The sequence below is a fragment of the Sparus aurata genome, chromosome 20 (genome assembly GCF_900880675.1).
Source record: "Sparus aurata chromosome 20, fSpaAur1.1, whole genome shotgun sequence".
Taxonomy (NCBI): domain Eukaryota; kingdom Metazoa; phylum Chordata; class Actinopteri; order Spariformes; family Sparidae; genus Sparus; species Sparus aurata.
In genome coordinates, this window is record NC_044206.1 from 27185090 (window position 1) to 27212715 (window position 27626).

At 44.7% G+C, this 27626-nt stretch overlaps 1 protein-coding gene across 1 annotated transcript in view; it reads right to left on the bottom strand.

Moving 5' to 3' along the window:
• The window catches only part of LOC115571472 (serine-rich coiled-coil domain-containing protein 2-like), a 37594-nt gene extending 9968 nt beyond the window's left edge, over positions 1–27626 (bottom strand). The window contains exons 1-13 of the mRNA XM_030400910.1: positions 27164–27626; positions 9731–11013; positions 9341–9508; positions 9035–9211; positions 8889–8962; positions 7513–7686; positions 3364–3454; positions 3184–3268; positions 1947–2042; positions 1436–1550; positions 1121–1201; positions 546–632; positions 329–454 (exon numbers count right to left, since the gene is read on the bottom strand). Coding sequence (XP_030256770.1) covers positions 329–454; positions 546–632; positions 1121–1201; positions 1436–1550; positions 1947–2042; positions 3184–3268; positions 3364–3454; positions 7513–7686; positions 8889–8962; positions 9035–9211; positions 9341–9508; positions 9731–10970 — 2514 coding nt within the window. The 5' untranslated portion in view covers positions 10971–11013; positions 27164–27626. The remainder of the gene's footprint in view (positions 1–328; positions 455–545; positions 633–1120; positions 1202–1435; positions 1551–1946; positions 2043–3183; positions 3269–3363; positions 3455–7512; positions 7687–8888; positions 8963–9034; positions 9212–9340; positions 9509–9730; positions 11014–27163) is intronic.

A 27626-nucleotide genomic window follows, 5' to 3' on the forward strand; every position in this document is an offset into this window, starting at 1 on the left:
GAGAGAAACCAGGAGATGTTCACAGTTTAAAAGCTGGAGTCAAAAGATTTTCACTTATTTTGAGTCATAATATATAAAGTGTGTTTCACTGATGTGACAAACAGAAACTCCTTCACCTTCATTACTGCGACAAACAGCTTCTATTCTCCGCTTCCTGTTTATTTTCTCAATGTTTCAGGGTTGTTGTTGTTCTTCATCACAGCTGGTAGTTTACTGCTAAATGTTGTGAAGTGTGTGTGTGTGTGTGTGTGTGTGTGTTTGTCTCTCTCTATGTGTGTGTGTGTGTGTGTGTGTGTGTGTGTGTGTGTGTGTGTGTGCGTGTGCTCACAGTGTGCTCTCTCCAGGGCGTCTGCGAGGCGACGCTCTCTCTCTCCGTCACACTCGTCTGTGTGTGTCGATCCATCCTCGGTGTCGTCTCCTGGCAACGACACCTGGTGGTCGCCGCGGGAACAGACTGCTCAGGAGGAAAAAAAACATGGCCGCTCGTTAACAACGGGTGGTACATCAACACGCCGGCGTCGTAACGAGGGCAGAGAGACACTGACCAGCTGCAGGGTGAGCTGTGCGATGGTCTGGTCTCGACTCCTCAGCTCCTCTCTGAGCTGCTGCACCTCCTGCAGGAGAGCCTGCACCTGAACACACACACACACACACACACACACACACGCACACACACACACACACACACACACAAGACAACACAACAAACCTCAGTCTGGATGAAGTGTTTTGACGACGAGTTAACGAGGCAATTAAACTCGTTTTTGTTCAGTCAGTGAGAAACTTGAATTCAGACGTTTGTATTTTTCTGTTTATAATGAAAACAGGAGTCAGAATATTTCATCACAGTTTATGTTGATGACTTATGAGACTCATTAGTGAACTTTTACATCTCCAGCTGAAGCTACAGGCTGTCAGACTGTCACCGCTGAGCTACACAGGGCTGTTAGCAGCTAGCTGTTAGCATGCTAACTTCAGTAGACTTCTCTGGAACACAGTACGTAGACGTCTTCGTCAGGATGTCGATACTGATTGCTTGGCTTTAGCTTTATCGCTCGCTCAACATAAACTGCATCATTCGATCACTTGTGAGGGAGGATCAACCTTTCTGTTTACTGACCTGTGTGTCGGAGCTGTGGGACTCGTTAGCTTCAGGACCCAGAGTGTCTGTGGTCAGAGTGTCCTCGTCCGCGTCCTCCTCCTGAAAAACATTTACTGTGTGTAAGATCACGAGTCAGGAACACGACAGAACATAAGTACCTTTACAAGAACTTTAAAAGCTTTTGTATTTTGACTTGTGAGACTTTTAAACAGCTTTGGAAACAGTCATGCTCTAGATCATCTTAAGGTGTCACTAACAGAGCAGGTGCCTCCTCCTCCTCCTCCTCCTCCTCCTCCTCCTCTCCTCCTCCCCCCCCCTCCTCCTCCTCCTCACCTGAAGCAGTAACCTCTGCAGGTACTCCAGCTGTGACTTGACAGCTGAACAGTCTTCAGCCAGCTCCTCCACATCAACACCCAGACCAGGGGAACCAGGAGACAGGCAGGAGGAGCTGAGGAGAAGAGCTCACAGTTACACATCCACGTCTGGTGGCTGACAACCGGTCTGCTGCGTTCAGGGACCGGCTTGAAACACTGTAAAGATCTAAACCACCTTTACAGTAAAACAGAGTTGCAGCATTCTGACAAACAACTCAAGTAGCTGGAGACTTGATTTACACCCTTTTAAAAACTAAATCTTTACTGCAGCGGCTAAACTTAAAGCGTCTGGATGAAGATGAATATCAGACTGGACATCGTTACAGTCCATCAGGGCAAGTGTGACACATCAAACACCCCTCGATGTGCAGACGAGCTACAGTGAAGGTTTCATCTTAAAAAAGGGTGTAAATAACATATTTTACACATTTTAACATATGTTAGTGTGACCGTGAAGACGTCTGAATCACCTTGAAGGACAGAGGTCCAGGATGAGGTCACTGTCCCGGGTCGTGTCGGTCCTCTTGTTCCCAGGATCCTCCGTCAGTTTGTAGCACTGGAAATCACTGAGACAACGATGGAATCATTACAGGGACTGACCGTCTTCACGTTCACCACCACTGTTAGCTCAGTAACACAACCTTTAATTCATTCCTTCACCATCGCTACAATTCTTCTTCACGACCCAAAATGCTCGTTGTACATCTCTTCATCTCAGACATTTTGATATGTGTCAAGTCGAGCTGTCAGATTCTCACGACACGATTCTCACGGACAAACTAATTGACAACAGGCGACTTCACATGAAAGCAGGTCTATGAAAGTGGGTATTAAGAAGTAATTAGTCAGAAATAAAGGTGTTCAAAGACTCTTTACAAATAAACGTGCCTCATTGAATTCATGTTTTGCCGCAACAACAGAAGGAAACTGTTGTGAACGCTCCGACGAGTTTTACAGTAAAACACTTTGGATTTCTGACAGCTATCACATGACTGCTGGATGCTAACTGTGAGTGCAGGTCAGCCTCCAAACAAACATGGATGGAAATCTGCACTGACTCCATTTTAATTCTACTGAGAGCTTTAATGATCTTTAATGAGATTTAATGATCTGCAGTTGTGTTTGACTATTTAATATTTACATCCAGCTTAAAGCTACACATCATTAATTTACTCTCCCACACAGCAGAGGTGAAGGCAACATCCTGTTCGTTCGTTTGTTTTTCTGAGTTCAGAATATTATATGATGACAGAAAAAGAGCGTATTGATTAAATTGACCCTTTGACTTCCCCTCGAGCTCCACAGAGCTCACCGAACTTTCAGTTTCTTTAATGAGTCGACCTTTTTATAATCGGGCACAAACCAACAAATTCATGCTTCCAAACAAAGAAGCAAAAGACAATCTGTTGCCTTTATGACCTTTTTTCACATCTCTACAAATTTCGACGACCCTTTTCTGACCTTCACTTTAGCAACTGTAAGTTTAAGCTTCGGCAGAGTTCCAACAGTGTAATTGGGAAACATGAAGGTCTCCATGTTGAGTGTTTTCTGCTAAAATAAGAATTAAAATTCTGAATATTTCTACATGCATTTCACTCGTAAAGAGTTTGCAATCTCTTGAAAACTTTCGTAATATTTCCTGGGTGCTCACTCCAGTGCAGAACCACGTAGACCCGGTTCTACAAATGAAAAAGCAGCTTCTCTCACCTTTCATTGTCATTGTGGACGTCCTGCGTTCCCCAGCAGAGTTGCCTCATCCTCCACTGAGCCATGTGTGCAATCCCGTCTCCATCTGCAGGATTCAAACCGCAGCGTGACGAGACTGGTTAGTAAAGACAAAATGTTGTGAGAGTTTAATTAAAAAGGGCGAGATATTCACAAACTTACCGCTGTGCAGTGACGCTTCTTCTAGAGCGTCTGAATCCAGCATGAGGTCGTCATCATCCAGATCACAAGAGTCCAGGTTGTTCAAGATGTCCTGACAGATACAGGAGGACAGAGACACATGGTCTTTAGTTCACTGTGTCATATTTGTATGTTCTTAATCCTTAAACACTTCAGAGCCGATGTCACCTCACATACAGAGCGAGAGCTTCAAGAGCCGCCAACATTCAGCAGGACGAAACCTTCGACGAAACAGAGCAGAACCATCAGCTCACCTGAAGCTACGACACTGTTTCATACGCTAAACTGAACCATCATCTACCTCGATCCACACGTGTTGAAGCTAAACAATTATTTAATATATATATACAGTCTCAGGGGAACAATCCAGAGAGGTTCCACTCATTGATCATCCCTGATCTTGCAGCTGTCTTTATTTACAGTTTGTGTTTCTGCACAGTGTACGATAGCGGTTAGCTTTTAAGCTAGCGACCAGTCGTGGTGTGTTCGAGGTGTTTTGGACGTCCTTTCTGTTGGAGGCAAACTCACTCGTTCTACAATGTAGAAATGCAGGAATACCAACATTAGAAAATCAAAATTCACCGATCGATGATGTAAAACTACAAGAGGAACAGATGATGGATTTAATTTTTTCCATCCAAGGTGAATCCGACACTGAGACACACACAGCGCGGCTCTTTTTGCCTTTGCTCTAAATAAAAATCCCTGAGCAAAAACACAAACTGGGCGTAAAAACAATCTGCTCTTTCTCTGTGAAACAGCAGCGACAGCATGAAGGACGGAGGGAGCTTCGACCAGACGCTGATGAAAAACATAAAGACCTTCGTTCATAATGAGGAGACGATCTGTTCGGGCCGCCGATCAACAGCCGATCAAAGACTTGTTGTGGAGAAGAGAGAGCGATTCAGTTCAGATGTATCTGGAAACTTAACAACTTTCACTTCAGCAGCATCATTATTCCTGCTGTTAGTGATGTTGTATTTCTCTAAACCAGATAATCCAAAAAGCTCTACAGTGTTTACGTGAGGAGACGACATCACTAACGACACTGAGGCGTCTTCATAATGACGGATTCTCTCGGGCTGATATTTAATTAGTTTGATGATAATCTGACAAACATCATGTGTGAGATTCATGACACAGTTCAAACAGGATCAATACTTTATCTGTCTCACTACCAGACAAAGGTTTGACCAATAAGATCCATGAGGGGAACAGGAAGGGGCGGGGCTTCAGCTCTCCTTACTCTCCATCCGTCCTCATCTCCTCTTTCCTTTCCTATCACCTTCTCTCTTCTTCTTTACTTCTCTCCCGTTATTTTGCCCTCCTCCAAACTTTTCCTCCCCCTCGTCTCTCATCACTCCTCTCTTCTCCTCCTCTCCTCCATGTTTTCTTCTCTCTCATGAACCTCCATCTTTTATCTCACCCAAAACCGCTCCCGTGTCTGTTTCCTTCCTTCTCTCTCTTTATTCCTTCCTTCCTTCTTTTCCTTTCTTTCCTTCCTTCCTTCTTTTCCTTTTTCCTTTCCTTCCTTCTTCCTTTTCTTCCTTCCTTTTTTGCCTTCTTTTCCTTCGTCCTTCCTTCGTCCTTCCTTCTTCCTTCCTTCCTTCCTGTTCCTGTGGTGGACAAACAGAACCGTGTCCCGTCTCATGTTCTGACTCGTCCAGTCACCTCATTACACACTGATCAGCTGCATCTCAGCCGGACAACAGCAGTTAAAATCCAGGACTCGTCTTCGTCCTCTTCCTCCTCTTCCTCACCTCCTGCTCTGATCTTCTGTCTCCTCATCTTCTCCTCCCTCTCATCTGTTCTGAGCTCTTCCTCTCCTCCTCCTCACCTCCTCCTCTTCGCTCTGTCCTCTGAACTAATCGATGATCACACAGATCAACACTGACCCCTGCTGCTCGTTTCAAACATCATTAATGTCGCCTCACGTCAACAACCGTCTCAGCTGCTGATAGTGACGGACGGGATCAGGTACAGTCAGGTGTGTACAGTACACGACTTCACACATCACTTCAGAACTCGTTAACGTCCTCAGATCATTAAGGCCCACAGCTCATTAGGGTCAATCACTCTGTAGGACCCACAGCTCGTTAACACGAGGGGCACATTAAGGCAGAGAGCTCGTTAGCAGCCTCCACATCATCCAGGAGGTGTATTAACGGTGGAGAACAGTAATAACTGAGGCGACTGACGATGAAACGACTCACCCGTCCTCACTCTGCTGTCATCAGCTGACTAATCAAAGAGCTCCAATCAACAAACCAGGCTGGAGAATGATGATTAAAAACAGAGAGTTGGAGCTCTGTCACAGTTTGTGAAGAAGAAGCTGGAACAAGACAGCGTTTGACATTCATGTCAGATCTGGGAGATTTATAAATGTGACTGCTAACTGCTGCTAGCTGTAGCTGCTGTTAGCTAGTTAGCTCGGTTAGCCGTGCACCTGCCTAGATCTACACATCAAAAATTAATTATGTTAAATACAAGTGTTGTTTGTTTCTTCATTTAATGACAGTTAAAAGTTAAAGTAACAACATTAAAGTGTAAAACATTGAATATCAGTGTGAACTGACTCACAGCAGAGAACTCTGTGATTCACACAGCCGACACACGAGGGCGCCAGAGGACTTTATTCACACTTCAACTGTCCTGATAATGAGCCTGATGCAGGTTTATGATTTAAAAAGGGGAGAGGGAGTCTGAGCACTAACAATATTAATTCAGTCATAATACAAACTCTTTCCATACGTGAATAAACTAATAAAATAAGGTCCCAGAACACAGTTTGAAGCTAAGGGGGGGGGGGGTAAAAAAAAAAAATCATCTTTGTCTTCATTCCCAAAACTACAGACTGCTCCTTTAAACATGGCCGACCTCCGTCTGAGTCTAGAAGAACATTTATCTTCAGCTGTGATTCAGTTCGCCTGACTGAGGACACGGAGAAGAAACACACCGACTCAGTTTAGGGATAAAAAGGTGATTATTTCTCTGAGAAACACGAGGTTAAATTGCAGTTTTCCAGCGGAGCATTTCTGTCCTGTCATTAGATGAACTGTGTGTTTTAGTTTGAGAATTAGCTGCGATTCTTCTGTGTCGGTTTTTTAAACTTCAACCAGTTATACATAAAGAAGAAGAGAATTCACTGAGGACTTCCTGATCTTGATCTGTGAATATCAATAATAAGACTTCTCATCATTAAACACCTGTTAACTGCAGCCTGAATCTGCAGGTTTACACACACTTCAGTTAATATTAAAAGAATCAGTAGACGTGGTTCAAGTGCTGGTTGGAAAAATCAGACATCTGGGACTTCCTGTGGTGCATTCAGGTGCTACTGTGTGGGTTAGTGAGACGGTCACAGAAGCAGGAGCAGCTCTGAGTTTACAGTTCGGACTCGAGTTCAGACTAGTTAGAAAAATGTGCAACAGGTTCCAAATAAAAAACAGCTGCAACGTTCTGACATTCAGCTTCATGAGCGACGCTCTTTCTGCCTGTTTCTGCCCGTTTCCTGTTCACGTTCTTGTTTCCAGGCTGCCAGACGACCCGTTTTCAGCTGAAGCCAAAAACTGTCTCCCATGTAGGACGGAGAGGCCGGACGATGCTGCAGGAATATTAAACTCTCCTCTCCACCTCGTCCTTTTGTCTCTGAGTATATTCAGCTGCTCACACTGACAACAACAATTAATCTGATCACTTTCAAACGGTCAGCTGACGGATCGAGTCACGTGATCGATCTGCATGTGGCCCCAAACTGGCTGTGAGTTACGTACATGATCCTGTTTTATATGATCTGAAACTACAGACGACGTCCGTCCGTCTGTTATGTCACGATATGATCAATCTTTTATCAATGCACGCAGGTTTTTCTGACTGCTGCACATTTAAAAATAAAACCAAACTCATGTGTCGATGCGGGTTGGACCGTGCAGAAGAAGAAGGATTCATATCAGAGAGGAAGAAACGGGTCAAAGCGTGGCTTCATGTCGCAAAGAAAGATGACAACAGTCTTTAAAACGATACTGAAAACTTGCGTAAGCCGACTGACTGATCTAGAATCAATAAAGAATCTGGGCTGATAAACAGAATCAATGCTGTTATATCAATAAACTCTCATTCATCTCTACTCACGATGCTGTTGAGGTCGGAGTCGAAGCTCCCGATGTGATGGGTGGTGTTTCCGTTGGAGTTGATGGAGGCGGTCGTGGCGGCGCCCCCCAGCGGCTCCAGGCCCTCCTCGTCCCACATGTAAGTTCCCCCGGACCCACAGCTGTCTGAGGGGGACAGGTCCAGAGACGAACCGCCCTGGAAAAGGACGGAGAGGAAGTTCTATTTATGTCGCTGACAGGAAACGTGAGACAGTGACGCAAACGTGACACAACAGATTCTTCTTCTACTCTTTTATAAATCTGTTCCTTCAGACACGACGTGAGTTTTAGTTTTTTATTCAGCAGAGCGATGAGCAGAAATACTTTGAGCTTTTTCTTTTCTAATCATCAAAGTAAACAGAAAGACTGAACATGGATTCATCATCGAGATATTTCCTGCGGACTCAAATCACAATCGCTGCTTCGCTTCTGTTTGATGCTCGTTAAGAAGCCGTTTGGTGACGAAGCACCTGATGGAGGTTAGAAACGCTGGGAACCGACGCGGCCGATGTGTCACTGTTGTAACCGTCTGAGGGTGGAGTCAACCACACCTGCTGCACCTGTAACTGTGAGTCAAGTATCAGGACGCTCCTCGTGGTTACATTACATCATTTTAATGACGTCGTCTGTCACATCACACCACGTTCAGGAGGCACCAATCAAAACAAGAAGCCACAGAAGTGTTTATAACCATAACTGAGCAGTGAAATTACATTCTGCTCATTTCCAGATTTATTTAATGTGCCTGTTCTGAGACAAAGAAAGTTCAGATTATGTCACTTAATTTGCAAAAAAGAAGAATGTTGATGAATTTTCTGACATGAAATAAAATTTAGAGGAAACGTCTTGAAAAACTCTGCTTTTCTTTTGTTCTAATGTCACTTTACAAACCTCTGTTGTAAGTGTTCGATTACATTTTGGTTTAATAAATAAACTAGTTTTATCACGACTGTATCTGCAGCCAGTCCTGGCTTCTGATTGGTTAACAGCTGGATCAGCTTCCTGCTCTTTTCTACAGATCATTTTTACCTCGCTGGTGGTCCTTAATTAATCAACTAATAACCCCGTTGTCTGTTTCTCTTGTGAATTACAGCGGCTGCATGAACTCCGCTGGCACTCAGTCAGAGAGTCGTTATTAGAGCTGAAGGTATTGATTGTCTTAGTAATTGAGTTCCATCAAATATTCCATTGATTAACCAAGAAATCAGAGGAAGGTCTCTAAAAATGGAACAACTACATGAGACTAATAACACTTTACAGTATTTTGTAGTTTGGGAGAGTTTAAATAATGATCGACTGAATGTTATCGATCAGTTACACTTCCATCAAACTGTGTATTGATCTGCTGTGTGCTGGTACCTGGTCGTGGTAGTCCGGCTGACTGGACTTTCTCCGATGGGGGAGTCGGGTCAGCCGGTGCTCCCCTCGCTCACCTGGACACAGACAGAAACTTTCAGAACTTGTTCAGAGAGCGTTTCTCGACCCGAACGTGACATTAAACTCACCGCCGAGTCTCATGCTGGCCCAGTCCACACCGTCGTCCAGGAAACACAGTCCTGCTGCCTTGGCGACGCCGTTCACAGCCACCTTGTCATCATCAAACCTGGCGCACGATTGGTCGAGCCCTGAGTCGTCTTCTTCGTTTTTAGAGGAGAGGAGCAGAATGCCAACGCCTCCGTTTCCTATGATCGAGAATATTCTCAGTTATCATGTGAAGGAGACGCGATGAAGTAAACTCACAGATTAAACTCCTAAACCCTCCGTACGGATCTTAAAAAGCAGAACCGAAGCGTCCGTCCCTGCCGTCTCACCGAGGTTGTCGAAGTCGTCCATGTACTCCTGACTGGTGTCATTTCTGTCCAGGGACGAGTTGGAGGACAGGGACATGTCCTCCAGCGTCTCCCCGACAATCGACAGCTCTCCATGGGACACGGCCTCCGCCGTCAGCCCCTCCGTCTCTGGAGCGTCTGGGGAACTTTCTGATTGTGAGGACGGAGGAGATGAAACAAAACCAGAGATTAGAAACGTCAGAAGGAAACCGATGAGATTACAGAGACTAAACACAAAATATGAGATCTGTTGAAGGAATGTAGATGAAATAAAATAATATTAAGAGATGAAACATCTGAGATTAGATTTGATGGGATGTCAGAGAAGAGACAGGATGAGATTGTGATTAGAGATTAGAGGTGATCTCAGACCTGGGCTGGTCTCTGTGGTCGACAGCGTCTCGACAGAGTTCCTCCGTCCTGGCGGGCCTCGGTTCCCCTCCGGGTCGCCTCCTGACACGCTGGCTGGGGTCACTCGCAGCGGGCGGGACGGCTTGTTGAGTGACGGGCGGGACAGTTTATAGCTGATGCCACTGGGCTTAGAGGCGGAGCCAAGGCTGGGTAGGAGGGGCTTCTTTAAGGCAGAGGGCGGCATGAGGGATCTCCCTGGAACAGCAGAACTTTGAACTTTGACCCCACCACCTCCTCCCTCAGGGGGTTTTGACAGGTTTCCTCTGGGTGGAGCTGGACCGGGGGATCGGGGGACAGCGGAGCTGCGAGAGACGGAGGAGGAGGTGGATGAAGGGGTGAGGGTGGGGGAGGGCTGCCGTCGGACCTGGGTGAGGCTACGTGACCGCAGACGATCGCTTTCAGTCAGCGGGACGGACGGAGCGGACCCGAGGCTGTCGCTGGAGAGGGAGCGGCTGGCCTGCGGTTTGTTCTGGAGAGGGGAACCAGAACGAGATCCAGGACCAGAACCTGGCCTGGAACCACCAGAGCGGATGAAGCTCTGAGGCTGCCTCAGAGAACTGCTCCGTGGTTTAGTCCCAGAAAGACCGCCGAGGGCCTGTTTTGTGCCGTTGGTTAGCCCGAATGAAGTTTGGCTGAGTTTGGAACCGTGTGATCCACTTTTAGAGACGGGAAGCGTTCTGGGGCTGGACTGCGGCGATGGCGAGGATGAGGACGTCACAGGATGGCTGAGCCCACGCCCCTTTCCTGCAGACGACGTGGTTGGCTTCTTAGCGTCTCGCAGAGAAACCAACGATGATCCCTGCTGCCGTTGAGAATAATACTGATGCCCGACATTCCCGCCCTTTCCTCTCCTCGGCTCCGTCTCTCCGTCGGCCCCTCCGTCCTCCACAGGCTCATTTTCTTTCCTCCATTTCATGGAATAAGAAATCGGCGCTCTGATGAATCCATTCTGCTTCCCAGAGGTGGGGGGTGCGGTTAAACTGCTGTTGACCCCCGCTGGGCCCGGGTGGTGGTAGAACCCGTTGGTGAGGCGGGTGCTAGTGGCGGCGGTGCTGGTGAAGGTGCAAGTGCTTGCAGCGGCAGCCGGACCGGTCTGATTGCTGCTCAAAGGCGGGATGGGTTTGGGACACGAGCCGAACTTGGGGAGCCTAGAAACCATGGTGGGCATGACGGGAGGGTTGTCGAGAGCAGGGGCTGACATCAGACCCCGCCCACTTCACCATGGAGACACTGAGCAAGAGGAGCTGGAGAGGAAGCAGACAAGAGAGGCTGATCAATTCATCTGTCAGTTATTTTCACCACTAATCGACTGCAAATCCTGAAACAATCACGTTGTTTTCTTTAGCTCGAACTGTTGCAGCTCAACTGTTCACCGTCAGCAACAACACAGAATTCAGTTTTGTGTCTGTTTAACTAAAATAATCTGCATCGACATGATTATCAGTAACTGCTGAGATGAACTGTAACATAGAGAGGTTTCTAACACACCTACAGAAAATAATTAACATTCAGCTGCTGAGTCAGTGGAAAAATCCAGCGAGCAGTTCCAACACGACCTGCGATTAGCAGCCGAAACACGTGGACGGATCTGCACCTTCAACGCTGCAGGCCGAGTTCAGGCATGTCTGTGTGTGTCTGTGTGTGTGTGTGTGTGTGTGTGTGTGTGCTAACCACTAACCATTAACCACTTCTCTCTTTCTCTCTCTCACACAGACACCACGCCCATAATAAAAACAATCAGCCGTCCCGTCACCTCCAACAGCAAACGACAGATAGTAATCAGACATATCACGTTATGCAACACACACCCAGCACATCCTGAAGCTCACACACACACACACACACACACACACACACACACACACACAGACACAGACACACACACACACACACACACACACACACACACACACACACACAGACACAGACACACACACACACACACACACACGGAGGTGAGACAGGAAACAAACCCTGAGGCAGGAGTTTAAAAACAAGGCCGGCCTGTTTCTGGTCTGTGTTTGATACTCAACGCTCACTTTCTCTGAGAGCAGAAGTACATGAGGAGAACATTTAACTAGAAACTATCAATATCACATGTAACACAACACATATCCTGATATTCTTAATTCCACTAAATGCATAATAAATGCTCAGACTGAAATATTTCCCAGTATTTTGGAGCAAATACCCACAACGAGGACATCTGCATTCTTACAGCAGCAAAAACAGAGACACACACAAAAAATAGTCCTATTGGAACTGAGACTACTGATCAATAATCATCAGTCATGTGAAGATAATGATCAGGTGTGTACAGGAAAGTATTAGAACAGTCTGGTGAGTTCAGAAAATCGTTTTACTGTGATGAGTCTGTAAAATCAAGGTTAAAGACGACACACACCGACTGGGACGCCATGCTGCGTTCAAGTGCACCTCATGTAAAGGACACCCGTCAGGACATAAAAGTCAAAACAAACTGCATAGCCGTCGGTGCTGAAAAGAAGTCAAAAGTCCAATCGAATGATGATTTAGAGCATTGTGACACCAACATAACCTGAATTATTTAATTAAAGAACGAGTTAAAGTGAGTCGGTCCTCGTAGCGACCTTCCTTTCCTCTCTCTCTCCTCGTCTCTCGCCCTGCAGTCTGAACACATGGTGCTGATGTTGGAATAAATGATATAAAGAACCAACAGAAGCCTCCTCAGTCACTTGTCCGCCCAAGGCCACCATACCTTCACTAACCGGAGCGTCACAAGCTTCCCTCGGACGCTAAAGTGAAACAGCTGATGTGTTTATCTCCGACACAAGACAGCGAAGCCTGACGGCTGAACACCTTGTGATTTCAGCGTGAGGGAAACAGAAAGGCCAAAACATCATCGACGATCATCCGCATGTCCTCAAGTGTTTCTGAGATCATATATATTATATAAAACCAACAAGACGCCGATGCAGATACACAAAGTGAGTCCTCGTCTTGAAACAAACGCTTGTCTCACTGTGTTTGCTGGAACATTTTCCCATCAGACAGATAAAGTCATAAAGTGTTAAAGATGCTGCATTAAGCTGACTCATAACTTCCCCACTGCTGCGTCGCCGTCACAGGCCGAGAAGCAGAAGCAGAAACAGTCATCACAGCCTCAAAACACCCGGACAGAAGTTTACAAGCAGCCTGATGTTCATGCAAACACCTCCGAGGAAGAAGAGCGCTGGAAACCTTCGAAAATATCAAACATGTCAACGCTTATTCTGATCGTTTCTCTCTGCTTGGAATAAATATATTCTTTCTGTGCACGCTTCATCGGCAGCGTTGCTTCCATGAGACAGAACAAGAAAACTTTCCAACAGCGATTATTAGAAATCAAGAAGACTGAAAACTGGAATTCATTTGCAGTAAAAATGTAAATCTTTGTGCCAGAATTTCCAACGACCAGTGAAATAAATCTGACTCTTAAGTCCATGTTTGAGTAATTCCATTCGCTGCGACTTCATTCTTCCTCTCCGCGACATTTATTTGATACATTTAGTTACTAGTTACTTTACAGATTCAGATTACTCAGTGTTTACAGGCTGTTAATCTCTCCAGGATGTCGCGATTGCAACAGTTCACGCAAATTCAGTCCAACTTTCCTGCAAAATATGACCAAAAATCCACATGGCTCCACTATTTCCACCAATCACAGCGGTTCTATTTGCTCACGTCATGAACGGACTTCAGTGAACTCACTTCCCTGTTTCCAGAGTTTAAGATGTGGACATGTGCTCGGCAGACGTCTCACAGTTAACTACGAGCGTAAAAACAAGTCCCTGATGTTCTGCACGGAAGTGGAGATAAACTTTTTTACACGGTGTATAACGACATCAAACACCTCGTTGCTGTAAATCACGTGGACACCAGGCGAGACAAATCTCTGTGACAGAGGCTGTTTCATCTAAAGCTGCTGTAGGTATTGAACTTTATTTAAAAGAAGTAAGAAATTCAGCAATTTTGTAGAAAAGCTGCTGCAAAATCAGGCAATTCAGGTCGCAACAATCACAGAACAAGTCAGTGAAATCCTGGAGGGACGGATTAATGAAAGTTGTGGGCGGGACATCATGTGCATCATTAAATTAGTTTATTTCATCAGCAATCTGACAGAAAAATCACACATAATGATGGTCGGAAAACACAGAATATCCGCCCCAATAATCGCTCTTCCATCTCGTCTTAATGCAGCTGGAGACAAAATATCATATATAACATCCTGCGTCTGTTACAGATCAGCAGAGTGTGATGACGACATCTGAGGGATCATTACAAAGAACGTGTGCAGATATATACGTCAATATTAGAATTACTTTTTCGACATCTGCCTTTAAACACACAGTTTGCACATATTGTGAATATTAAGTGTGTTTTAGCCACATGTACATTCAACACTGCTGGGAGGTTTAAAGGTTCTGTTCTTTCCTGGACTCGTCTGACACGCAGCTGATGGTCTTGCTAATCAAAAATCATAAATCTTATCATTCCATAAACTACAGAACAGCCCTACTGATGTTCCAACAGAGCGGAGACACGTGTCAGATAAAGTGTGTGAACGCACACATGACGGGAGGTTTGAGGGTTAAAGGTCACGTTCAGGCACGTCGGACAACGTGGCGTCTCTTTGAACTTGTGAGCTGGAGGCAGGAGGTCACTGAGGTCACTGAGGTCAACGCGTCACCACGTGTGTCCGACTGACTGCAGGAAGATAAGAAACAACGAAAGAGAATTGATTGTTAAAGGTTGATAAAGTTCTTGTTTCCCCGCAGGGATCTTTAACGCTTCATGTCTCAGCTGCAGTCTAATTTGTGTGTGTGTCACTTCCTGTCTCACCGAACGCTGAAGCTCTTCGTCTTTGGCCGAGAGCCAGAGAGTCCATTTGAGCTGATGGACGACACACAGGTGTAAAAACTCCCTGCATTTGTTTAATGGATAAGAAAACGCTTCACTGTGATTACTGACATGACACGCAGCGCTTTAACGGCCTGAAGCGGTGATGAAATAAAAGCTGTGACCAATAAAACAACAGGAAACTAAAAACAATCATCATGAGAGACACTGCAGACGCAAACCAGCAGAAGAAGAAGAAACAGAAGAAGAAGAAACATGACAGCTACAAAGCGCGTCGACCGACCCTGTAATCACTTCATCTTTTCTCTAAATCGTTAGCGCTGAAACGTTTCCACAATAACTGAATTCATCATCATAAACTTCACTCAGTGTTTTGTCATCTGGAACTTTATCTTATGGACTGTTTAGATCGCAATATTTCACGTCTGATTACCAAAATAATCGATAGCTGCAGCTGTAAACGGAGATCTTGTGATTTTGTCCCAGTGCTGTAACAATACCTTCATTCTTCTCGACTCTGTCGGTTCTCTGGAGAAATAAAACACTATAATTGAAAGAAGAGGACGAGTATTTATTGTGTCTGCACTGGCAGATGTTTATCTTTAAATTAATTAAATCATGCTCCAAACTGTAAGAAACATTTATGGATTATATGTAAAATAACACCTTGGAATAAAAACAGGTTTTGGTTTAAAAGAAGTCACCGTTTCAGAAATAAAGAATTCTGTTCGCACGTCGGTAATTGAAGATGCTTTTCACTGTAATTTCTAATATAGATTCATAGTTTGTATGTATGCATTGTGCTTTATAAATCCTTGTTTGCACTCTAAGTGAAAAGTGAAATATGAGGACGCAGATGGAAGCAGTTGACCTTTTCTAGCTGACGGCGCTCGATTCCTCTCAGCTCAGTGAGCGGAGAAGTAGAGCATGAGGACATCGATAAGCCAGTGTGTGACTGATGTTCAGCAGACGAAGAGGAGGAAGATGTGGGGATAACAACAGGCTAATGCAAAGAAGAAGAAGAAGAGGAAGAGGAGGAGGAGGAGGAAGATGTGGGGATAACAACAGGCTAATGCAAAGAAGAAGAGGAAGAGGAAGAGGAGGAGGAGGACTGAGATAAAGAGAGGAGAAGGAGGAGGAGGAGGAGGAGGAGGAGGAGGATGTGGGGATAACAACAGGCTAATGCAAAGAAGAAGAAGAGGAGGAGGAAGATGTGGGGATAACAACAGGCTAATGCAAAGAAGAAGAAGAAGAGGAGGAGGAGGAGGAGGAGGAGGAGGAGGAGGAAGAGGAGGAGGAGGAAGATGTGGGGATAACAACAGGCTAATGCAAAGAAGAAGAAGAAGAGGAGGAGGAGGAGGAGGAGGAGGAAGAGGAGGAGGAGGAAGATGTGGGGATAACAACAGGCTAATGCAAAGAAGAAGAGGAAGAGAAAGAGGAGGAGGAGGAAGAGGAGGAGGAGGAGGAGGAGGACTGGAGATAAAGAGAGGAGAAGGAGGTCAGGGAAGAAATACAAAGGAGAAATGTTTACATATTAAGGTTACAGAGAGACTGAATCTAAATGAAGTTCATGTTTCAACATGTTTTTTGTTGGCAACTAAATCCAAAACCAAACCAAAAACTCAAATATCTGATGTGTGATCAGTTTTTATTGGCTTTCCTCTGAATCCTGGACGTCCTGATTCAGGAGGGTAACGATGAATCGTTCATTGATTAATCTGCGTTAAGAATTTAACTGATTTAAAATCACTTGGCTGATAATCAGAGACGGGAACGAATGAATCAAAAAGTATTTGGGATTATAAGAAACATTTATTTAATCGTAGTACAAGTTATTCAAAATACAAAAAGATTTGATTTTGTTTCTGCATTGTTACGTGTTTGAGTTTGTTGGACAGATAATTCCACTCAGAACAACCACAAAGTGATTTAATCTTCGGCCACTGTCGGGCCTGATACTGGTGTCAGAGTAATATGTTATGATAGATAAACTGATAATAATGATAATAAAACTTGACTTCATAGAAACTTTAAACGTGAGGTTTTGCTTCTTTTCCTTCTCCTTTCTCACTGAAAGAGTCGTCTTTGGGTTTTTGATTTGTTTGAGATTTTTTAGATTCAACAATCATGACGATAATCTGCAGATTAATCTGTAACGACACTAATCAGCTGTTGGGTTTCCTGTTTGAATCGTGTCTCTGTGCTGAAGCTGAATACAGCTGCTGCTGCTGCTGCAGGCGGCCATGTTGATATGCAGCCATATCTCCCTCTCAGTCTGTCAGACCATCGATCAATGAGCCTGTAGAGCCACGTACAGACCGGAGCTGATCAATGACCTCATGCACTGTTGGAAACATACAGAGGAGCTAACTGGCTAACAGAGGAAGCAGCTATCTGATTGGTTGATGAGTACAAACAGCAGGTGGAGGCTTCGAGAGCTCTGCTGCGACCGGTGATCACGTCAGTCTGAGGTCATCGTGGGAAATGAAATCAGTCGAGGTCGGGAAATCTGAGTCACTGCACATCGAGAGCCAGACTGAAGAGTTTTAAAGCAATAATCTTCAGGTCGTTCTGTTCGGAGACAAAGTTCTTATTTCAGTCTGGACAAATCATTTCACTGCGGATCCTGCAGCACTGAGGACGTTGCTCTCCACCTTTTTCATCATTATTCTAACACACTAAAATTAAGAGCTTTGCAGGTCAGACAGAGAATGAAGAAACCCGGCACCTGAACCCTCCGTGTTACACTGTGTGTTGAGTCGTCTGTGTACTTCCTGTTTGCTGCACTGACAGTTCGCTGCACACTGTGCAGTGACAATAAAGACACCATATTCTATTCTAATGAGAATATTCTGGAACATCTCTCAACAACAGCAGGACCGATAACGTCAATGCTAACTGACACGACGCTCTTTAATAATTCAGCCTGGTGAACAGAGAGCTCGTCCCTGCTTCACTCAGATTTGTTAGCGTGTGCACGCTGCAGATAAAGATGATATAAACAGGACAATGTGACACTCAGGGCTGATTCTCCAGGTGAGACAGTCTCATTGTCACCTGACAGATGCTCCTGTCTCCTCATAGAAAGGCTCCAGACTCTCAGGTGAGTCTGTCAGCGGCGTGTCACCTCAGATTTCTTTCACACTCTCAGACTGAGAAAAGGCCAAAAGCAGCCAGAGCAGCGCTCACAGATGGACCAGCGACACAACAGATGGTCGGGCCTGAGCCCACCGGACTGGACTCCATTAATCTCATCTGTCCCCATGCTGAGGACGGAGGCACACACACACACACACCTTCCAGTTCAGAGCTGCTTCCTGGTCTGTGTGTTGGAAATGTAAGAGGATCTCTCAGCAGTGACAATAACAACGCTCACAGGCCAAAGGTCTGCAGCCCGGGATCATCTTCCACCGTCGCTCAATGATAAATGAATCAATAGAAACCTGATCGGCTGCTGCTGCACTCGGTCCGCGTCACAACACAACCGAGAGAAGGCGTCCGGTTAAAAACACACACAAGTCCTGTTCACATGTTAGACACTGTTGGACCATCACACCTCAAATAATCCAGATTCAAGAGTTCAATAACAAACAGCAGCCGTCAGCGGCTACGTCACGCGTGGAAGTGAACCGAGGCTGGAGGTAAACAAACCAGGAGACAACATGGAGAGAGGTCGTCAGGGAGTTCTTTCCATCGGGCAGGTTGTAATTGTTCTGTCATGTCAGCTCACATCGGCCGTGCAATGATGATCATGCAGACAGGAAACAGCTGATCATCATGTGAGGATTTTATTTCCAGTGACGGTTCAGTGAATCGGCTCTAATCTTTACATCTGGTCTCACAGAGCGCAAATAAACTCTATAAATCCTGCACAACAACTCCCAACAGCAAGGCATTATGGGTAGAAGAGGAAGAGGTGATTTAAAGTCAGGCAGAGTGAAGTGATGCTCCTCATCTGCTGTTCACACCTCTGATCTATGATGAGGCTCCTCCTCCTCCTCCTCCTCCTCCTCCTCCTCCCATCATGTCCTTGTTTTCCTCCTCTGGGCCTTCTGTGGTTTCAGTCTCTCTACATGCTGATCACAGAGGACAGAGATATTCTTGGCAGAGGGCAGAGTAACATAACCTCCTCCTCCTCCTCCTTCCTTTCCTCCCTGCCTTCATTACTGAGCTGTAGTCTCGTTCCCTCAGTCCTTCTTGTTCAAACTGCAGTTCAGAGACGTAAGAGCCTGATCGAGTGGCCTCCCAACCACCGAACATCTCCAACCATCATCACAAACATTAACTGAGCTCTGCTGCAGTATCAAAGTGTCGTTAAGCTCTGCCAGCGTGCTCCAACCAGCTGTACACATCTCAGCAACATGATTCCTTCTCCACGATTCTCTATATTTAATACTCAAATCATTAAGTCCAGTTTGTATTTATGTGACTACGAGTCCCTCAACAACAGACGTAGTTTAACTTAAAGTCGTGAAGTAGCGTGACATGTTCACAGACGAGACAACGTTTTAAAGTTTTAGTCTTGTTTCTCACCTTCTGACTCTCTCCTGGAAGCAACAGGCAACCAATTGAAACGCATCGTTACCTGAAAGAAACTCGTGGACTCTCTGGTTTGAACATTGTTGGAAACACTTGGGATGATGTGAGAACACAACGCAACCACATAAAGAACAAAGGTGGAGTCGTTTTAAGACATTTAAATACAGAAATGTTGCACGTTATATCTTCAACTGCGAACTAAAGGCACTTGTAGTTGAGTAGATAATGTCAGTAGTACAAAATGTAAACACTGAAGTAAAGTATATTTTGCTGATCACAGTTCAGATACATGATTTTAAGGCTTTGTCCACACAAGGCCTGAAAATAATTGTGAATTTAAGGCGCACTTATATTTCTAATTCTTGTACCATTATTATGGAAAGCACAACAAGTGTTTCCTGTACTGTGAGCAGCTTTACAGAAATATCCTCATCAATAAAAGTCATGTGTGAACAGCGTTATGATCATTATGACCTTAATTTTGATTGCTAATCGTGTCGGCCTCACAAATCTGTCATGTGACTTTCTGTACAGCGCGTATCAATAAGTACTGTCAGCAAACAGGTTGAAGAAATGATTCATCAATAAACACATGAAGAGTAAAGCAGGCTGTCATCAATCAACAGGCTCTGAAATCTAAATCACTCTGCTCTGCATTTAAACATCATCGTCATCACCACAGTGGAGGACTGACACCCTCAGTCAGGACGACTCCTCATCAAAATAGAACGGACACATTTAGCCGCTGTTTGCATTAATCATGGCTGCCGGCCGGACGCTGGGTGTGTCGGGGCGTCGGGCAGACTGAGCGCGTCATCATGCCGGGGAGGATATTTGATCTGTGGAGCATGAGGACAGGTTTTCCTCCCGGCCTGATGTCCACACGCTCACCGTTAGCCTAAATATCCAGTCAGACAGAAAAGGAAACGCAGGCTGCTGTAATCTGCCCGGAGACCCTCGGAGAGGAAACCCCCGCTTTATTATCAGAATGTCGTCTTTGTGCTGCTCTCCGCTGCTGTTGTGATGTTTTGGTCTTGTTACACTTATATTTTAATAGAAATCAAATATTTAATGCCCTTGATATGTGAGATATTATCTGGATATGAGACTATATATTGTCTTAGATTTTGGATGTTGTTACAAACCAGCTGCTTCACTGTTTCTGTTGATTGTGTTCATCTAATCCAGCTGAATCGGTGTGTTAATTTCTATATTTTGTATCTCTGCGTCATCATTAGTTGAGGGTCATCCTTACAATCAGGGACGTGTCACGACTTCTGAATAGTTCACACGACTGTGGTTTTGTCTGAAAAAAAAAATAATGTTGCAACATCGACATCAGAGTCGAGTCTGCGTGGTCAAACTAATGCAGTGCCTTGAGGAGATTTCAAAATATTGACATTTACATCATGTATCATGACATGTCCATGATATTATATATCAAAAACATATCCAACAGCCCGATGCTGCACCATTGTTTCCCCAGTTTATCGAAAATGGTTTCAAATATTCATCATTTGCAAGGTTTTGTATTAGAAATTCCCGAACTTACTCTGATCCGACTCATTTTTGTGCCTATGTGTGTAAAACAACTAATAACTAACTGAGGCTGCAGTGTGTGTGTGTGTGTGTGTGTGTGTGTGTGAGGCTGCAACACACACACACACACACACACACACACACACACACACACACACACACACACACACACACTTTAACAGCTTCAGGCCAGATATGACACACACAGCATGAATGCCCTGTCTTGTTGGGCATTAAACCAAGAAACACACACACCCTCCTCTCTCACACACACACACACACACACACACACACACACTCTCCTCACACACGCCTGAACAAGCTTCGCCCACAGACAGACAGACAGACTACAGTCTGAGTCTGACGTCACCGCTTCACCTCCACCAACAACAAACAGCTGATCGTTATGAACTTTGCATTTTTGTGCGTCTGTGTGTGTGTTTACCTTCAGGACCGGACGCAGCGTTAGCGTGTACATAAATACATTTAGAGCTTTTAAAGCCAGATGTGAGTGAGCGTGTTCTTTAGATGATGCCGTCACTTTCCAGACATGTGACTGAAGAAATGCATTGTGGTTCGTTAATGATTAATGAACATTAGAGCAAAGGCAATGACTCTTAATAGAATCTAAATTAAAGCCAAAGTCTAAAGCTCTTAACTGATTTTCACTTCCAGGTTCTATCTGCTCCAGAGGCGGAGAAATAAAGCTTTTAGAGAATATTTTTAACACCTGAGGTCTTAATGTCTTAATGGGTTAAATACTGTGATAAATAAGGCTTAAATAATAGCAAATATTCTGTTTGTTGTAAGAGAACTTGATCACAAAGCTGAACTCGGCTCTTCGTCTCGACCACATGAGCTGAGCTGCAGCAGTTGAAGGCGTCCCGTGTTGCCCGGGAGCCTTTCAGAGCCCCTCGTCTCGGTACCCTCCCCCCCATCTACCCTCCTGGTTTCATAGCAACTTGGCATGGACAACATCCCTGTTGTGCTGGGAGCTGTGGACCTCCACTCTCTCAGAAACTCCCCCACCATCATTAATCTGCCACAAAGCAGCTCTTTCTCTGCACTGCCCTGCACTCAGCTCTGCTAATCCGCCAACCTTCATCCAACCAGCCAGGAGACCTACTTCTGCAAACAGCTACTGCAGCTAATAAGCAGCTTGTTTCACCATCCAACAGCCCAAAACTATGTTTATAACTGCACATGAGTGCTGGTTAAATACAGCCTAAATCCTGACGCAGCCGAGGAAACTGGTACACCTGTCTTACCTCACAGTCTTTCCCAGTGAAAGACAAGAAGTGCTGAGGTTTGACACACAGTAAACATTGGGAGTCGCTCACTGATTCTTTGATCAGATCAATTAGTATCTTATTCTGACATAATGCTCATCAAGCACTCTCAGTAATAAACAAGCGTACTCCTGGGTGACATTTCCCAGCAGACGCCATCGTCTCTCTGCACTGGAGATCCAGAGAGCGCAGCTGTTTGATTGACAGCTAATTTGTGCAGAACAGCCAATGACAGATCAATTAAACAAGCGACCCATTCTCTCTTCCTCCTTCTCTCCCCTGAGCCAATCACACGGCAGCCTCCGGATGATTGATGCATTGTGTAGCCAATCACATTCAAAATCCAGTAATATCTAGTTTGTATCAGCTTTTAAAGCCCTTAACTTGGAAATTATGCTAACTGATTTAGTTTTATGCATTCTGCTCTTCGGATGGACTTGTTTTTGACTACTTTATGTGAACAAAGGTAATGTAAATAAGGAAATAAAGAACTTTAATTAGTTCTTGCTCCTGTTACACTCAAGCAGGTCATAAAATATCATGTTTTTGTCCAGCAGGCTGAATATTTTCTCTTAAATGTGTTGAGTATTCATTTGCAGTAAAAGTGTTATTAAATTTGAACTTGGACCACTGAAGACTATGTGATGTGGACTCATTGTGTTCTCCAGCTAATAGGCGCTGTGTTCAATGTGTTTAAACTCCTATAGATTAATGACAGAAGCACGTTTGTTAAGCATAAAATGTATACAGGTTTACATGTCGGTTATACTTGCAAAGCACTAAAATATGTAGATTTATATGTGTCTTTTAGAAAGAAATTTGTATTTTTTTGACCGTTTGTTTTCATGGTTCTATAGTTCTGTATATTTAATTTACAGGCTGGAAAAACGTGCTGTTTTCTTACAGTTTGGACTTTGTGTTTATGTGACACTCACAGGTAACAGTCAGTGTGTTTGTAAAGACGCACTACGACAGCACTCAGACTTTATACACTTTTTGTTCAGTGTTTCATCTCAGCTTGAGTCAAAATTCTGTGAATGAGAAACCAAATCGCAGTGAATAAATAAAGAAATCCTGCACTTTACCTTTTTACGGACATTTTGTATTCTTCAGTTAGAAAGATGTCGTGATGTATCGATATATGATCGTCTTGCAATGTATCGATTATTGCAGAATGGCTGTATCGTAATATAAATCGTATCATAAGTAGTACAGTATACTGGACCTCTTCCAAAGGTCTTTCTGGAAACGTCTCAGCACTAATGACCCAACAACAACACGAGCAGCTCGGCTGATCTGATCACAGTGAGGAAACACTGCAGACAGTCACCACCCAGTCAGAGAGATGGAAAGATTCACCAAACATTTCCTGCCTTTCAGAATCCATCATCATAAAGGAGAGAGAGGGAGGGAGAGGGCATCAATTATCTATCAGATATAGAATAAACTCACAGAGAGGACTGGAGGAGAGTCCACAACTGAAGATTGTAACTTGTTTTCTACAACAACCCAAAAAACAACAGAAAAATCCTAAACAGGTTTTCTGTCGAGGGAACCAGGACGATGCTAACTTCTGGGTCGACCGTTAAAATAACAGTGAGCTCTCGCATCAATAAATCCTTGAAAGGAGACATGTATTCATTCACGACATGCTGGATGTTTCTCTCTTTCTTGACAGCGAATAAATGAAATTCCACACGTACAGCCTACCAACTGAACCCAGCAGGACAAAAGACCAGAGAGCAAACAAAGAGTCGTAAAGAGAAAGGTCAAGAGAGACGGAGAGGAGGAAGAAGAGGAGGAGGAGGAAGAAGAGGACGAGTCAGCGGCTGAGAGGAAAGGAGTGAATCAGCAGCTGAGAGAGAGATTCAGTGATGGAGGAGAGGAGAAGTCAGAGAGGTTGTCGTTAAAGCAAAGAGTCAGCAGCAGAACAGAGAGAGAGAGGCTGCGATCGTTAGCCAGGAAGCTAACTGATGATTGTGCTTTAAAGTGGGGTCGTTAAGAGCTCCTCACTAATAAACCACAGAGACTTAATGAGGCCTGAGCACAACGTCGGGTCGAAGCCCGACAGCAGCATCACAGAGTCTGTTTCTATGTGACAATCGCTGCACACGATTGATGATCAATTATTAAATTAATCCCCCGATACTTTGATAATCCATTCATCAGCTTGAGTGTTATTTGTTTAGATTTTTTTAGGACAAAGAACGAAAGCAGGAATAAACATGTTTATTGTTGTAACTCTGACTTTAATTTATTATAACTTGCTGATTACTGGCAGACTGACTTTAGTTATTTAACCGACTGTTGCTGGAGGACAAAACGTTCACGGTTGTTTTGTGATCTGACAGAAATAATACAGAGTAAAGTTAAATTCATTCTCCGCCTGCAGACTTTATATATACATTATTCAGCACATGTGGTGTTTTGGTTCCTAACAGCCTGCAGAATTAAATTTTCATCAGCCGGACCCAAACTGCCTCTGTCCTTGTGTTTATTACCAGGGAGGGACGGTCCCATCCAAAGGCTCGGCCCGGTCTACACAAGGCCTGCATCACGGTCTGGATCCATCTATCTACTGAAGACGGGTTCAGTTCAGAACAGAGGAACGATATAAAACAAGTAAAACATGTTTAAGTTGTTCTTATTTCTGGTTCTCTGTTGAGGAACGGAACAGACAAAAGAAAAGAAAGTTGGTCCAGCCGAGTGGAAACATCGGAGGGAGACAGATGGACAGACCCGACTGGACGCCTGCCAGACTGTAATGGACCCAAACAGATCGGTCACAGAGTCAGCGGGTTCCCTCCGGACTGACACCACATCAACTGCAGCTTCTGTTCTCCTGCTGTCAGAGAACACACTGCAGGTGGAACCAAGTGAGACACAAGTGACCCGCAGAACAACCAGAGGACAGAACCCGCAACTAGAGGGCAAAACCTGCTGAACAAAACAACTACAGAACCGAGCCTGCAGAACAAAATCATTCAAGAACAGAGCCAGTGGAGCTCAAGATGTAAAGGACAGAACCAGAGACCCAGAGGACATCACTGTAAAAACAACAGAACCTGAAGAACACGACAAAAAGAAACAAGAAGCGTAAGACCAAAACCTCCACAACAAAGAACTGAATGACAGAACCAGCAACTGGAGGACAGAACCTGGAACAATTGGAGCGAAGTTGGAGAACAGAGCCAGTGGAGCTCCGGATGTGGAGGACAGAACCAAACATCCGGACAACATCACCGCAGAACTAGACGTCAGAACCTGTGGGACAGAACAACTGGAGAACTCAACCAGTGGAGCCGAAGAACAATATGACAGAACATGCAGAACCAGAAGAGCCAAAACAATACGACCCAACGTGTTAAATAGCAGAATGAATGGAACCAAGTGGACCTGAAGAATGTAAATAATGTGGGTTGAAGACGTGAGAAATGTGGATCCACTGGAACAGCCGTGAGCCTCCAGAACATTCCTCAGTCCGTCTCCGTCAGTCTGGAAGCATTTCAACTATTCTGCTCGCCTCTGTTTAAATATGACTCCAGGTTTATTATCTTTGGGTTCTGGACTGTTAGTCGGACATTTAAAGACGTCATCTTGAGCTGTGGGAACTTGTGACGGACATTTTTAACTGTCTTCACGTTTCATTAGCTAATTAATTTAAGTTGCTCCATGAAGGAAACATGTTTTCATAAAGAACCGAACCGGACGACCACAAACAGACCAGCTCTGCCAGTCCAACACAAACTGTTAGCTTTGATAAATATATATATGTTTCCATGGTGACACTGAACATGTATTTTATTTTCATAATATTCACTTTTCATTTCATATGATGTGGCAGAAATTCCCACAGAGTTTCTCTTCCTCTTTCTCTTATTTTTCATGTATTATCTCTGCCTCTAACCTTTATTATCTTATTATTTTCATTACTGATGAATCTGCTGCTGAATTAAATAAAAACTGATTTCTTAAAATTAGTGGAACAGTCACCAGAACAAAATGTAAGTGGAATTCTGAGATCAGTTCAAACTTAACGTTTCTTTATGTCGCAACTTCTTTACGTTTGTTTGGGTTGAACTTTCTGTTTCTCTCTCGTCTCCTCCAGCGCTGTGACGCTCTGGTTAGCTTCAGGAACAGAAACCACTTGGTCAGTGTCAAAACATCACGCTGAGGCTTAAAATGCTGGTTTGTTCACCAAAAACACGACCGTCTTTCCCGTCTGCCACCAGATATAATAAACATGTAATGTGAAGCTACGTTTGGTACAGATGACACAAAGATATCTGGATGCATCTGTGGTGCATTCACTGCTGCACTTTTCCAGTCGACCTACAACTCGAAGGGTTCAGTGTCTTGCTCAAGGATACTTGGAACATGAGGTCAGAGGAGCCGGGGAGTCGAACCTGCGACCTGAGACTCTAAACTACAGAAACATTGACTGCTGATCATTTAATCTCAGTTTTCTCCAAATGAAACGCAGAGAGGAAAGTAAATATTCCTCTTTCTTTATACACGTTTCATTAAAATAGCATTAGTTCTCCTTTCTGATTTAAATATATACTGGTAGTAAAACTGTATGTGTTTGATATAAACTTATACACTAAAATCCCGTGTGGCTCTGATTTCCACACAGTAAATCAATCTCATTGTAATATTTACAGTAAGTGAATGAACGAGCTGTTCTCAGAGGAAAACAAGGTCCCGGACACACTGTTTGAAGCTAGGGAGGTGGCAGGGTCCGCCACATATAAACAAGGTAAAACCCCTTTAAAGTCAGCTGGTTTGTTCAGTCATGAAAACAAAGACAGTTTGTTTTTAGTGAAGATCTTTATCTGCTCATTAACGTCTCCTCCCCTGAAACAGAGTGCTCCTTTAATGTATGTAATACGGTAATGCAGCTATGAGCCTTAACGTGTCTTTGAGCTCATTACCGATAATTCTCCTGCGCAGTGAGGGTCTGCTGTGACAGAAGCACCTTCAGCCCTCGTTCACGGGCGGATAGCTCGCTGTTAGGAGGCTCCCACACCTGTAATATCAGTGACGGGTCACGTACATAACGTCATCTGTGTTCATATATCTGTGGAAGTGAACGCAGGTGTGTTAAATTCACATTGTGTGTCTGGTGTCAGTGCGCGGGGGGACTCACCTGCCGCGGGGACGAAGCATCAGACGTCAAAATGCGGAAATGTCGGAGTCGGACGGTTGAATGAGAGCAGCTGGATGTCAGGCGGGATGTGTCGAGGTTCAGTCCGCCCGGAGAGCGTCTGAGACGGACGAAGGCCGATGAAAGTCCCGATAAATTCGGATAAAATCCACAGGGAGGCGTGAGGCGGACACACGGCGCTGCTCTCCGCGGCGCTCCGCTGCTGCTGCCCGGCCTCTCCGCTGCTGCTGCCCGGCCTCTCCGCTGCTGCTGCCCGGCCTCTCCGAGCTCTACGGGGTCTCCGACGTGTGTCTTCACCTGCACGGGTTGGCTAACTGTTAGCTTAGCCGAGAATACCACAATAAAAGCACCTTGTGTTTGTTTGTTTGTTTTCGCCTGTTAGCTCACTGTGAGCGCGAGCCGCTGAGACTGACTGCAGCTGCACGAGCTGCTGAATCATCCACAC